The sequence below is a fragment of the Spermophilus citellus genome (genome assembly GCF_964194105.1).
Source record: "Spermophilus citellus genome assembly, chromosome: 2".
Taxonomy (NCBI): Eukaryota; Metazoa; Chordata; class Mammalia; order Rodentia; family Sciuridae; genus Spermophilus; species Spermophilus citellus.
The window spans coordinates 66,767,969-66,781,818 of NC_138183.1; the positions used below are offsets into that span (position 1 = coordinate 66,767,969).

General features: G+C 39.0%; 1 protein-coding gene across 13 annotated transcripts in view; it reads left to right on the plus strand.

Annotated features, from left to right (window-relative positions):
- GLIS3 (GLIS family zinc finger 3) overlaps positions 1–13,850 on the plus strand; it is a 441,268-nt gene that overhangs the window by 131,372 nt on the left and 296,046 nt on the right. For 8 of the 13 annotated variants that reach the window (XM_081281071.1, XM_081281074.1, XM_081281076.1 and 5 more), the window contains 2 exons: positions 4,238–4,445; positions 11,255–12,371. In XM_081281071.1, the coding sequence (XP_081137197.1) occupies positions 4,238–4,445; positions 11,255–12,371 (1,325 nt within the window). The remainder of the gene's footprint in view (positions 1–4,237; positions 4,446–11,254; positions 12,372–13,850) is intronic. The other 5 variants (XM_081281068.1, XM_081281067.1, XM_081281078.1 and 2 more) reach the window with 1 other exon arrangement.

Below are 13,850 nucleotides of genomic sequence, written 5' to 3' on the forward strand. Positions count from 1 at the left end.
GGGTTCCATGGGGAATCATGTCCATCTTGCTTACCACTCTCTCCACAGACTGCCTGGTTCATGATTGACATTTGATAAGTGTCAGTTGAATGAACAACAACCAAAAAGTTTTGACTCCTTCTCCTCTTTTCCTCAGGTGTATCTCATTTTTTTGCAGTCCCCTGTATCTGTGTCACTTTTAGGAGAACCTGTGAATAGTCATAACTAGTTAGAAAAGATGCAGCTTTGCCAGTGATAATTGCAACATAATCAACATATTCAACTTCAGGAGAACCCTTTTAACTGATGAAGACATTGATTAAAACATGCCCTTCTAAGATGACCTCTCAGTTCAGAAACTTGAAAATGTAACATGTTTGGGCTCACTACCAACACACAGCAATTTTGGCTAGATTGTATGTGGTGCTCCGAATGCCATCCTCTCAGATCCTTATTTGAACAGTAAACACATTTTTAAAACATATCATGTTGTCTCTAAAAATAAGCGATCTTTCAAAACGAAAACCAGTGCACAAGTAGTTGGCACATCTGGTAGTCAGAGAAGTTGTATGGTTTGTTTTTAGGGAATGACAAGCCAAGGAACATTCAAACTTGGCCAATTGCAAACTTTTCTTCTATCTGTGATGACACCTGATTTAAAAAAAAAAAAATTGGCTCCAGGCTTGATGCAGAAAGAACATTGGAAATGGTCAGAGAATTAAACAGCACCGTTTACTATCTTGTTTTGTGCAAGGAATTATAAAAAACTGTTTTTTCTTACTTCAAGAAAGAATGGAGCAAAAAAGCAAGGACAAACATGAAACAACAATAACAATAACAAAAACAGTAGCAGTGGATAGCCATTGAGCACCTATTATGTGCTGGATAATGTACTGAGTCCTTTATATGTGATGTTAATACTAGATGCACAACAACCTTGTGGGTGGTCTTAATTTTCTTCCTGTTTTGTAGATGATAAGGCATAGAAATAAGACATACAAATGCTCAGTAATCTGCCCAGGTCACGCACCTAGCTGATCCGAGGCAGGCTGTCCCCAAAGTTCGAACTCCAGAGCACTGCCTGATTCTGAATAGCCTGGAGGTGGTCATTATGTCTGGCATTAGAAAAAGAATTAGATGGTCACATTGACCTGCAGTGGCTCTTGGTCAAACTATTGTTTCACTCCACTAGTGAGGCAAATGATGCTGTTTTTCCAGAACATTCTTATAGCTACATACAAACATTCCCTATTCCCAAGAAGTCCACCATTCATTCTCATGGTTTGAGGCTATCATCTATGATTCTGTCAGAAGCTGTCATTTCTCTCTTTTTTTTTTGAAGGATATTAAAGCTGACCAGTGAATTTGGGAGTAGGGGGTGGGACAGTAAAAAATTGATGGACATATTGGAGAGAGAAGGGCTAATGTTAATTTCTTTATTACAGAACAAGAAAATAATGTGGATATATGCATCCAGGTAGAAGGTTACACAGGCAGTATGACCTGTGTAAAATCTGGCCCAGGAAAATGGATTTATAGTTACTATTCCCACTGACTCCACCTTCCAGTAAGCAGCCCTGTGGAGAAGCATCAAAAGGATTGACTTTTTGAAATTGCTTTTATTTTTTCTCCAAATGGCACTGTTTCAAAAAAGACAATCAGGTGGGCTTCAGTGGAAATAATTTGTCAGTGTTTAATGCTCACTGTAACTATCTTCTATTTTCATTCTTTCGTCTCCTCTAAGCCTTCTTCAGTGTGTACTAATAGACCCCAGGCTAGGTGCTAAGGGAGCAGAGATGCCCCAAACATAGGGCTCTGCCTTTCAAAAGCTGTAAAATATAAAAACTGAGAGGATGAAAGGCAGGCAAAAATTAATTTCCTGAAATGTTCCAGGAACTGAGGCAGGTATATTACGGGAGACCAAAGGGGAACAAAGGGAAGAGTTGGGCAGATCTGCTCATTTGGAGGTGGAGAAGGGAGTTCATAGAGGAGGAAACCTTTGAATTGAGACCTTAAGATGCAGAGGGTTCTCACTAGGTAGGTTAGTTAGAGTAAGGCCATTCCAGGTAGAGAGAAGAGCTTGAATAAGACATGGGTTAAAATAAAATTTTCACTGATCATGTTGGTATTTATTGATTCACGGTATGTGTATTTTAATGTCACAACATCTCTGAAATTTGAACACCAGGCTGAAAATTTAATTGGCTGTTCATGTTTCTCACTGGTAACCAAAATAATGCTGTGCCTTACAATGTACTGGCATTTTAGATTTGATGAAATATTAATCTGCTTTGCCATCAAGTGTTATTTTTTAAGTGTGCTGTTCCAGCTTCTGTGTGTCTTTGTTTTGGGGGTGGATGGATATTAATATTTGTTTATTAAAAAGGAAAAAGACATGAAATGATTGAATTCTTTATAGGACTATATGGTATTTGACAGAATACTTAACATCTGATGTTGTTTTGATAACAAGGGCTGATAACAATGGAACCTGGGGAGGCAATTCAGGTGTTTTACATAGTGGGCTAAGCTATGAACCACAACATTACCTTTTCCAAGGTCAGAAGGAAGTGGCATTTAGAATTTTTAAAAATGTTTAAGTTCTGATGCACTCCATAAAACTGTTCACACCAATCTAGGTGTCAATATGAAGCCCTGATAGTACGATGTTTTATAAGTTATGAAAACAGAGTATCTATGATTGATTGTCCAAGGCCCAAGAAGATGGACCGAACTTAAGCTGCAGTGGGAAGGGTAGATGAGATGTTCTGGTGGGTGTATTTGAAAAACAGAAATCCAAGAAATTTCTGTTGCAATTAATGATCTTGGAAAGTATACAGGAAGAAGCCAAGCATCCTGGAGCCCAAACTTAAGCAACAGGTGTCACAAAGATACACTCCTGGCAGTATCAGTTTCTGCTTGGATTTCATCTGAATTTTAGTTTCCTTAAAGGCTGGACTGGAGCAAGGCTGCTGCCAGCTAAGGATGCTGTCACTCTACCAGCGTTTTTGAGATGTGGCTACATCGATGGGGCCATAGCTATTGTTCCAATTGTCTTGTTTGTCCTTTGGCTTCAGGGACTTCTGGAAGAAAATATTTCAAAAGATGATAAGTAAAAATACTTTTTGGCTATTGATTTAATTTTGGGGAAAACAAAATAGGAAAGCATGTCCCCAGGGCTAAGGAAAGATACAGTGACACTTTTCACCTATTACGATCCCAATTATATCAATGGAAAAAAAAAAGTGAACTTAAGTGAGAAAATTTTAAATCCTGATTTGTTAAAAACTGAGGTCATATTTATTTTCATTTGTTGTAAGTGGGAACAGAGTGTTTAGTTACTGACACTTGGCCAGGTAGTTGGCAAAAAAAAAAAAAGTTTGAACAAGTACATCCATGTAAAAAGAATGTCTAGAATGATTCAACTATTATTGTTATTTTTTATAAATGAATCATGACAGTGTTTGCCTTTTTTCCCCTTGCTTTTCACTTTTCGATAATGACACAGATTCTTGTGGGTTTCTTCTTTTTTCTTTCTCCTTTGGGTATGTACCAAACTTTGCTACATTGGAAGGTTGTAAACTAATGCAAATGAAAAACCTATGTCAAATTTAGTTACCATGTTGCTTTTCAAATGAGTGTGTTAAGACTCTCATCCTGATTGTTTAAAAAATTTGGTATGTGTTCAATGACAGAGTATTGGGATAGAGAGAAAAAAATCAAGATTGGAGGTATACAGTCATACTATATCCTTTTAAACAGGCTTTTTGGAAGTCCAGATTTGGAATGAAGTAAACCAGTTAAACAGGTTTTTATTTTTTTAAATTTTTTTTAGTAGTGTCAACTTTCCTTGCTGGGTGATTCCAGTGGAGGGGGAGGAGACAAAAAAAAAAAAAACCCACCAGAAAACACTTTGGTTTGATGAAGGTAATTCTGTCTCCCTACCACCTTAACCCTTTAGGTAAAGATATAAGATATACCTCTCAATATCATTCTCAAAACAAGATTCTCACTTCTATATAGAAGTGAAATTTAACCACATTTTATATAAGTGGTGATTATGGAAGAGTGTCTGTTGTAGCTTTATGACTTTCCAGTTGGAATTAGAAAAAGATTTTTGGTAATATTGCCCGTACTAAAAAAGGAAAATCCAAGGACTGTCTTTTGAGATGGGTCCTGATATAAGTGTGCACATGTGTGTATTTACTGGTCTCTGATTTAAGGGACATAAAAGCTAACCTGATTCATTTGTTTTTAGGGGCTCTTGGCTTTGGGCCTCAGTGCAAGTCCATTGGAAAAGGCAGCTGCAACAATCTAGTGGTCACCAGCAGTCCCATGATGGTTCAGCGACTGGGACCCATTTCACCTCCAGCAAGCCAGGTCTCCACAGCATGCAAGCAGATCAGTCCTAGCTTACAGAGGGCAGTGAATGCAGCCAACCTGAATATACCTCCTTCAGATACCAGGTCTCAAGTTAACTTTTTTTTCCCCCTTCTTTATGGTATAATCACACCTCACATGTGTTTTCCCTTCTATTCCTGAATGCATGGGCGTGCACACACGCACACACACACATGCACACACACATACACACACGTATGCACATAAACACACATGCTCCCAAGCAACTCTTCTGATGTGAGTGTTGTAGGGGAGTGCTCCTAAAAACTAAGTATGTGCCATTGTATCCTCTTAACTAGGAGGAATGGTTTAATATCTACTATCTTGTGGTATAATTAAAATGAATGCCCATTTTGAGATTTTGAGCCTCAGTGACTGAAGGCCAATATGTACATTTGTCAGTTCTTGGTGAAGCAAGTCATGTCATGGTCGAATAAGTGTTCCATGCACATCTTTTTTACCTGACAGGTTTTGGTGTATATATTTCAGTCTCAACACTGCTTATCAAGCTGTTTTCTCAATCCATCCATCTGTCTACCCACCCATCAACCAATCTACCCAAATATGTATCAATATCAAGCATCTACTGTCTGTGTAATGTAATAGTCCAAGTTTAGGGAGACAGCAAAGAGAATGAAGACAGAAATCACACATTTTAAGGCTTTATGATATGTCGGGAAGACGTATTTTCATGTATGAGTTACATAACATTTCAACATGATGTCTGATTAGGTGGCAGAATAAGTAGGTACAATAAGTACCACGTATCTATCTTCATAGGGGAGAATTAATTAGAAAAGAGAAATCACCCCTCAGACAAATTTTCATCTCTGTCAAGGTTGATATTAGGGAGATCATAAAACCAAAATACTGTATAGTTTAAGGTCCATTTCTTTTTTAAGTTAATATTTTATCATCAGAAGTTATCTTCTTTGAAAAGCACAATCCAAAGTTTTTGCCTATGAGTCCTGGTTCTGCTGTAACTGATCCTGCAAAGGACTTTCACTCTCTGGGTCTCTTCCTCTTCTTCTTGTGGGGCTGTAACCCACTAAGATACCTGTGGTTCTGAGACTCTATTTCTTCTTCCTTTCCTTCCTACTACCCATCTTTTCTGCTCTTGTCTTCCTGCACAATCCTCCTAGCTTCCATTTGAGACTCTGAAAACATAGTTCCTGGATCATTTATTTATGCCAATTTTTTCATGGGGTGGAAAGTTGTTTTTCAGCTGAGACTTTTTGTGATGGGAAGCTGCTGTCATTTTCCCATTGATGATTATGCCTTGAGGGACTCCTCAGACTTGCTGAGTGCTGCATGTAAAATTAACTGTGCTTATGGGTGGGTGTCACTGGGAAGCCTTCAGCTTCCTGTCGGTGGCAAGTCCAGCCCATGCCTTGAAGGCAGAGTCATAATTAATGGAGGAGCTGATGGTAGGCAGAGCGCAGGCTGCTCAAGCCACATACCTTAGGCAGTCCTTTTCATGGGTCGGCCAGAGAGGGTCATTATCTCAGTGTATTCTGGCACATTTGATTCCTTAGCATAATTTTATATCCTTAAAAGGCAACACCTTAAAGAAACACTGACAAGTGTTTTTGACTATGTATTCCGTGAGCTCTTCTATGAGAAAAAAAAAAAAATTTGCAGGATGAACAAAGAAACAGGAGTTGAGGAGTGTCTTAGTGAAGGATGGAACCTACTTTTAGCAATCTGGAAAGGTCGCATATTATTTGTGATCTTTAAATTGGTTTGTGTGTTCCATCAGAGGGGAGAAAGAGTAAGAGGCAGCAGTTCAAACTGGAAGGCATGTCAGTGTCACAGAGAAGATGGTGAGGTCATCATCTTGGAGCCTTATCCACCAGGAGTCTGCTGGAGGCAAATAGGGACTGGAGAGATGCTCTGCCTAATTACCCATATAATTCCTGTAATTCCTAAAGTAGAAATTATATCACTCAAGGACAATCGTGGGTAGAATTTGGATAGACATCCTTCCAGGTGTATGCAAATGCATGCATCATAAGTATTGGCTTTTCTTTCCACTAAATTGACCTAATAACTGACATAGTTTTATAATTACTTTTTTCAGTTCATATATTATAAACTCTTTTGTAATAAAGGTTTCTTCAGCCTCACATAATGGTTTCTTTCTGCTCCAAATTCCATTTTATAAAGAAAGTATATAAATAAAAAGTAATTCTTATCAGTCTTTTATTACTAGGGATTTAGTTCTTTCCCCTTATTTTAGTATTATAAATAATGCTTTATTGCATTAACCCTGTAACTCTTTTATTGCACCTCTCTGATTATTAGAATAAATTCTTAAAGTACAATTTGCTGGGTTAAAGGAAATGTACAATTTTTAGCTCTTAATATGTATTCTCAAATTGCACTGTAGAAAAGACCTACCCATTTATAAATTCACTAACAGGCTAAGAGAGTGCCTGTTTTCTCTGGCCTTATCAAATATTAGTTATTATTTTTATAAGTTTTTCTTAGTATAAGTTTTTCCATCTGAGGTACAAAATGATATTTTGTTTTAATTTGCATTTCTTAATTATTGATATCATTGACCAATTTTCATGGATGCATTGGCTCTGTTTTTTTAAATTCATTTGTATACATTTTTCTCTTAGGTGCTCATCTTGAAAATGTCACTTTTTTCTTAGCTTTGTTGGGTTCTGTCTAATTAATTGATGAGAATTTTGCCCTAGTACTGAGTATTTGCTTTCATTAATTTCCCAACCATTTCTGACTTAATGATAAATGCAAACTTACCCCTTAGTATTTTGAAGATCAAGAAGATCAAGAAACCATTCTCAATTTAGGCATTCCCAAAAGTTTATACCACAGAGCCTGTTGTGCATATTTCTCCTAAAATGACAAGGCCAACATACTGGTATAATAGTCTCATCCAGTGGAGTCATATCCCCATCTAGCAAAAGTTGGGCAATGGAAGAAATTTGCATGAGTTTGGAATATATTTAGCTTTTCTGGTGTTTGCACATGCATTGTGATTCTGCACTTTATGATTGAATATTTGTACTACCTTCTAGTATTATCCCTGTTGAAAACATCATGGACCCCAAGACACAGAAAATCTAAATGCTTTCTCCAGTGTCACTTGCTTGTCAGTCACAAAACTCACCCATTGCCTGATAATATCATTCTACATCCAGAAAGGCACCACATTTCTCTTTCTCTTCTATTAGAAATTCTTAGGGGTGATTGTCTTTTTGTTTGGAATATGCCCACAAAGCTCAGAGGAAGAGCACAGGTTAGGAATGGACTCTGGACTCTCTATGAGTCCTAACGTTTTATAAAACCTTTCTGTGATCAGATGCCCTGCTAATTCTTCTGAGTGATTTACCAGGACACATAAATAAGAAGTTCCAGATAGACCAGGACTGGTCTTCCTTTCCATATCTGTGTATATATGAAATATATGTATTCTTATGAGTGTCAGTTTGAGAGTTTTCTGCATTATTTTTAAATTAGAACTTCTTTTAAGTTTGGCATTGAACCAAATAATTCAATTTGGGTCATCCTACCTCTTATGACTGAGAGTTACTTAGCTCTTACTTTATCAGCCACTGTAATCCTTTTTGCTGATGGTTCCTGGGTGTTCGTATTGCTTTTATTTTGTTTAAGATATATCTACCTTCTTTTCACATATAGCTCCAAATAAACCAGTCACCAGAAATAGTATCCTTAGGAACAGATGAACATATGGAAATGGAGATTGTTCTCAGTATGGTGACACAGCGCTCTGAACTCTGTCACTTTCCTTCCCACAGGTCTGGTGTTGTAGCAGCAGGGGTTACAGGCAAGAATTCTTGGCAGCCCTCACACTCATTCAACATATTGTTGCAGAAAGAACAGAAAATTTGTGTTCCATTTGTAGCTTGTGTGACTTGAAGCCGGGTTTACCAGGTCTTGTAGTCAAGCAGAGCATTATGGACCACATGTGAGCTGCAGTGTGAGAAAAGCAGTAGAGAATGTATATGATCCAGCTAAAGCTCTGTCTGTCACATGCTGCTTCATTTATTATTCACTGAGGACTTTATCCCCTCCCCCCATTTTTTTTTTTTTTTGGTGTGTGTGTCACTAGGAAAAATTTTTACAGAACCTTAGTTTTATTCTTTGTATAATAGAATTGATTAAAAATCCAGTTTACTTGCCTCACATATTGTGTCAAATAAGAAGGTAACATAAGAAAAATGCTTTGTAAGTTACAAATATTGGATAGTTACCATCATGATGTTTATTTATTTAATTTGTTAACTAACAAGTTTTTGAATACTTTGTATTTATCTAACACTCTGGTAGGGTACTAGGGAGATTAAAAAATGCCTCTTCTGTTGAGAGACTTTGACTTCTGTTGAGGGAAATACCCACATATGCTTCCAGGTGCACATATAGTATATAACCTCTTTGGAAAGAGGACTCTTACTGAGAACTGGTGTATTGGGGAGAGATTCCATGCATTAGAACTGTAAAAGGTCTGGATTACTGCATAGGAGATAGGAGAGAGACTGGCTGCTGAGAGAGAGAGAAAGAGAGAGAGGGGGGGGGGAGGGAGAGAGACAGACACAGCCCTATTCATACTAATTGCTTTAATGATAGAATATAGAGTTTGCTTTTTGAAAAATATATGATAACTATCTTCGAAAACTGAGATGTCCAAGGTATTAAGCAAAGCATCTACACAGGGTTATATTCAGATTTAATTTAAGCCATAGTCAGGTGTAATTTGAGAAAAATGAGAATAGTCTTTCAACAATGGAACAATGAACAAGTCTCACTATAGGCTGCCCTCAAACCAAATAATATAATTTTATAAGCAAAGTTTATAGAGGTAGATAAAATTCTCTGTTGGTCACTGCTTAAAAATCTGAAATTTTCTAAAATGACACTGACAGGCAAATGTGCCACCTGAGAATGGACATCCACTCAGCCACATGGCTCTAGTGAAGCTCTTATTCTTGATGTTCTATAAACTTTCTCACGGTGTAAAGCAAAGTCAGTTGTCTCTGCTTCAAATATGACATATCTACTGATTTAGCTTGGGTCTGAAAGTAACTCCTGAATCTCACTGGGGAAGGGACCAAAGGGCCCTTGACATCCAATCACCAGGAGTCTTATGCTGAGCTCTGCAGGAAGAGCCACAAGCTGCAAGTGTGCTAAGAAAATAATTGAAAAGTGTCCACGGGGAATTAAACAACAGATGGTTCAGAAATCACTTTGGGGCTTGAAAAAGGACTTCAACCCAAATGTAAGGATGTGGACTAAGAAAAAAACCTATGTCAAGGGCAACTGGACATACATTCTGGCTGCGTTTGTCATTGGTAAACATTACTTCGCCTGATGGTAACATCATATTGATCACAGCGTTATCACCCCATAGTGTGCATTTCAGAGCTGTTTTCTTGCTAATATCTCACACTCATAGGAAACCACATTCCTGGCTTCCATTTTGTGAAATGGAGTAAGAGGAACAGGTGGGATAAAAGTGTTTCTCTTTTCCACTTGTTCCTTTGCAACAGGTTGATATTTAACAGCTAAAGATAGTAAAAGTATTCATTTTGGGGAAGGCAGACATTTTCTATAACATTTTGTTGTGGTTAATTTTATTATCCCCCAAATAGATCTCTGTAGAAAGCAAGTGCAGATACACATAAATAAGCCAACTTTTCTGCTGTACACTGAGTCTAAGTCAGGGAATACAGTGCCTGTTCTAAATGTCTACATGAGTAGCCTCTTTGTGACAGATTTTCTGTCTAAGGTACATAGCTTTTTATTTTCTTCAGTTCTTCTTAAAGCAACCATGCCGTAATAAAGCAAAAGAATTTTAAAGGGGCCTGAGCTACATTATGGGCCATTTTTTTATGTATACAATGTATTGTGAGACATGAAGCTTATTTAGTAAGGGGTAAGAACAGGTAGGGAAATCTTGTAAAACAAGCAATTGAAAGTGAATAATCTACTCTCAGCCCAAAGCTGCTCTGATTTAAGAACAAGAACTCATCAAAAACCCAAGGCAAGCAAGTGTGATTAAACCTTACATGGCCTCAGCATGTAATTCTAAATATGACTTGATTTTAGTTTGAACTCCTTATATATTATAGCTATGTTTTATTTAAAAAATTAAGACTTGAAACCAGTCCATGTGTTTTATATATATTTTTCACCTACTGGGATGATTTGATACTGTAACTGAGTACTGACAGTATAAATTGCTCTTTAATTATTATTATTATTATTATTATTATTATTATTATTATTTTACTAATTTGTTAATATCAGTGAAACTAAATTGTAAAGCTTCTGAATCCCTTGGACTACGCTTTGACTTTAAGAATTTACTCTTTTTTTTTTTTTTTAAATGAAGTAAAGTTTAATGTTACCTCCCCAAATAGATGTTACTTAAAGGCTGGTACTCGGTTTAGATTTGTATGTGCTGCAAAGCCTATCATACCATACTGCACACAGTAGGTATTTAACAAATACTTGATTATTCAGTTTGCTGTGACAGACATTAATAATTTTTCCCAGGTCTTTAATTTTCCCCTTACATTAAAAAGGATATTTGAAAATAAAGCAAGCACTATTTATTATAATTAAAGTTCTGAGATTATAACAATATATCTTTTGTTTTATTATTTCAGTAAGCATTAGCTTTTATTGTGCTTCTTGGGAAAATATTATTTACCTGGAACCAAAAGCCTTGGATTTTATCTGAACCCAAGAATGTGTGTTTGGTGGAGAATGTAATTAGGGGAAATACATAAGGGATTGTAAGTGCAATGTTCTTTTAGCTCTTAAGCAATCCATATCCTGTTAAAATGTTATTTTTTTTCTTCTCTTCTGGCTGCTGTTCCAGGTCCCTTATTTCACGGGAGTCTCTGGCATCCACGACTTTGAGTCTCACGGAAAGTCAATCGGCCTTGAGTGTGAAACAAGAGTGGTCTCAGGGCTACAGGGCTCTGCCTTCACTTTCCTCCAACCATAGCTCTCAGAATGGTGTGGATCTAGGGGACTTCCTTGGCCTTCCTCCGGGGACATCCATGTCCAGCAATAGCGTCTCTAACTCATTGCCATCCTATCTTTTTGGCATGGAAAATACCCACTCTCCTTACCCTAGTCCCCGGCATTCATCCACCAGATCCCACTCGGCCCGCTCAAAGAAGAGAGCACTGTCCTTGTCGCCCTTGTCAGATGGCATCGGGATAGACTTCAATACCATCATCCGCACCTCACCCACGTCCTTGGTTGCCTATATCAATGGGCCGAGGGCATCCCCAGCCAACATGTCCCCGCAGCCAGAGGTCTACGGGCATTTCCTAGGGGTACGCGGCAGCTGTATTCCCCAGCCATGTGCAGTACCTGGCAGCCAGAAGGGTGTGCTGGTGACCAGTGGTGGCCTGGCGCTACCGGCCTATGGTGATGATGGAGTACTGGAGTATGAGCGCATGCAACAGCTGGAGCACGGTGGCCTTCAGCCCGGGCAGGTCAACAATATGGTGGTGCAGCATGGCCTGCCGGGCCCTGAAGGCCAACCTTCTGGCATGCTCAAGACTGAGCGACTGGAGGACTTCCCAGGTGGTACCCTGGATCTGCCACCTGCTCCCCCCCTACCTCCCTTGCCACCGCCTCAAGGTCCCCCACCACCCTACCATGCCCACCCTCACCTTCATCACCCAGAGCTAGTGGCCCACAGCCAGCCACTGGCACTGCCTCAAGCCACCCTGGACGATGATGGAGAGATGGATGATGGTGGGGGCAAGCACTGTTGTCGCTGGATAGATTGCAGCGCCTTGTATGACCAGCAGGAGGAACTTGTGCGGCACATCGAGAAGGTCCACATTGATCAGCGAAAGGGGGAAGACTTCACTTGCTTCTGGGCTGGCTGCCCTAGAAGGTACAAGCCTTTCAACGCCCGCTATAAACTGCTGATCCACATGAGGGTCCACTCTGGGGAGAAGCCCAACAAGTGTACGGTGAGTTTCTGAAGCCCAGGAGTGACCTTTCTCCAAGGCCTAGCATTTGTATTTCATGTGTGTATTTTTCTAAACTTGGCCCACAGGTCTGAGGACAGTTTCTTCATTTGTGGGTTTGGATGTGTGGTGCTGGGGATGTCCATGAGATTGGATACGTCTTCAGCTTGAGGAAGGGAAAGGTTCTTCTGATGGCTAGTGGCTGCTGGTTTCTCTCCATTTCTAGATTCTCTTCTGAAAGGGTGCATGATCAGCAGGGAAGGCCAGTCTGCCCCATTGTCTGTAATCTTGAAAAAAAATGCTGGCCAGGCACAAACTGGAGCTTCCTTAATGTGCGTGGACGTGCAAGAGCAAGGGAACACACATCACACCACCAGCGAGCTTTAGCTCTCTTCCAAAGCAAATACTCAGATTTTTCTTTCCCTCCCAAAACTGGGTGAGACTTGGAGTGGGGGAAAGGGGTGTTCTGATATTTAAGAAAGGAACTTACCACTTAGCAAATTGGCTAGTAAAATTATTGCTACATGTACCCACACGCCTGCACACTGTACTTTCCAGTTGTGGGACTAGTTAATGATTTATAGCCAGCATAAAAACACCAGAGGATACCACAAAGCAGAACCTGGAGGGATCTCACCTAATTTTAAGGAGAGAGTTTGTGGAAAGATATAAGGAGGGAGTGGATTAGGGAATGTGCCTAATGTACCTTTGGCATTGAAAGAAGTGGGCCTGGTGTCACTTTCCCCTGCCTTCCCCTTTTCCCGGCATCAGTCCAAGAACTCTGTTTCTGGTCAAAATTTACTATATTTGAATAATATGATTCTTAAACTATTTCACAATAATTTCACACCTCAGAGAAGCCCTCGGGGTTTACAAATGGGACATCACCCTTGGGATCACAGGGATGGCTTTGCACAATCTGACAGCTTACTTAACTCTTGGAAGAAGAAGAACATATGGTTTATATTAATTTAGATGGGCAGGAATATTTCTTCAGAGTTAAAATCTGAGAATTCTGTGTGCTCCCTGGATAATGAGTATGATGGAAGTCACTAAATATGTGAAATATATAAATTATTTTAAAAAGGAACTTATCTGGACTGTGATTCCCCAACCCCAGTCCCTTCTCTCTATAGCATGTCGTGATATAGAGAATCTGGACCATGTTTATGTCTCATTGTAGATTAGCCAGGTTCTCTGATTCATGTAAAAGCAAACCAAACAGGTGACATCTGTAATGTAAGTATTAGAAGCACTTTTTCACCATCCAGTAGGTATTTTTGAAAGAGTTTTAAGAATTTTTGGTGGAATGAAATTGCATTTCTCATGGTTACATTATGCCCCATGTTGTGATTTTTCTTAAGGAAAACCTGAAGGTGATATATTGTGAGAATGTCAGGTTCTATGAGTGAAAGGAATAATTACATTCCAGGAGGCAAAACCTCACTCTTTCAGTAGGGTTCTGCATTAAAAATGCCAGAA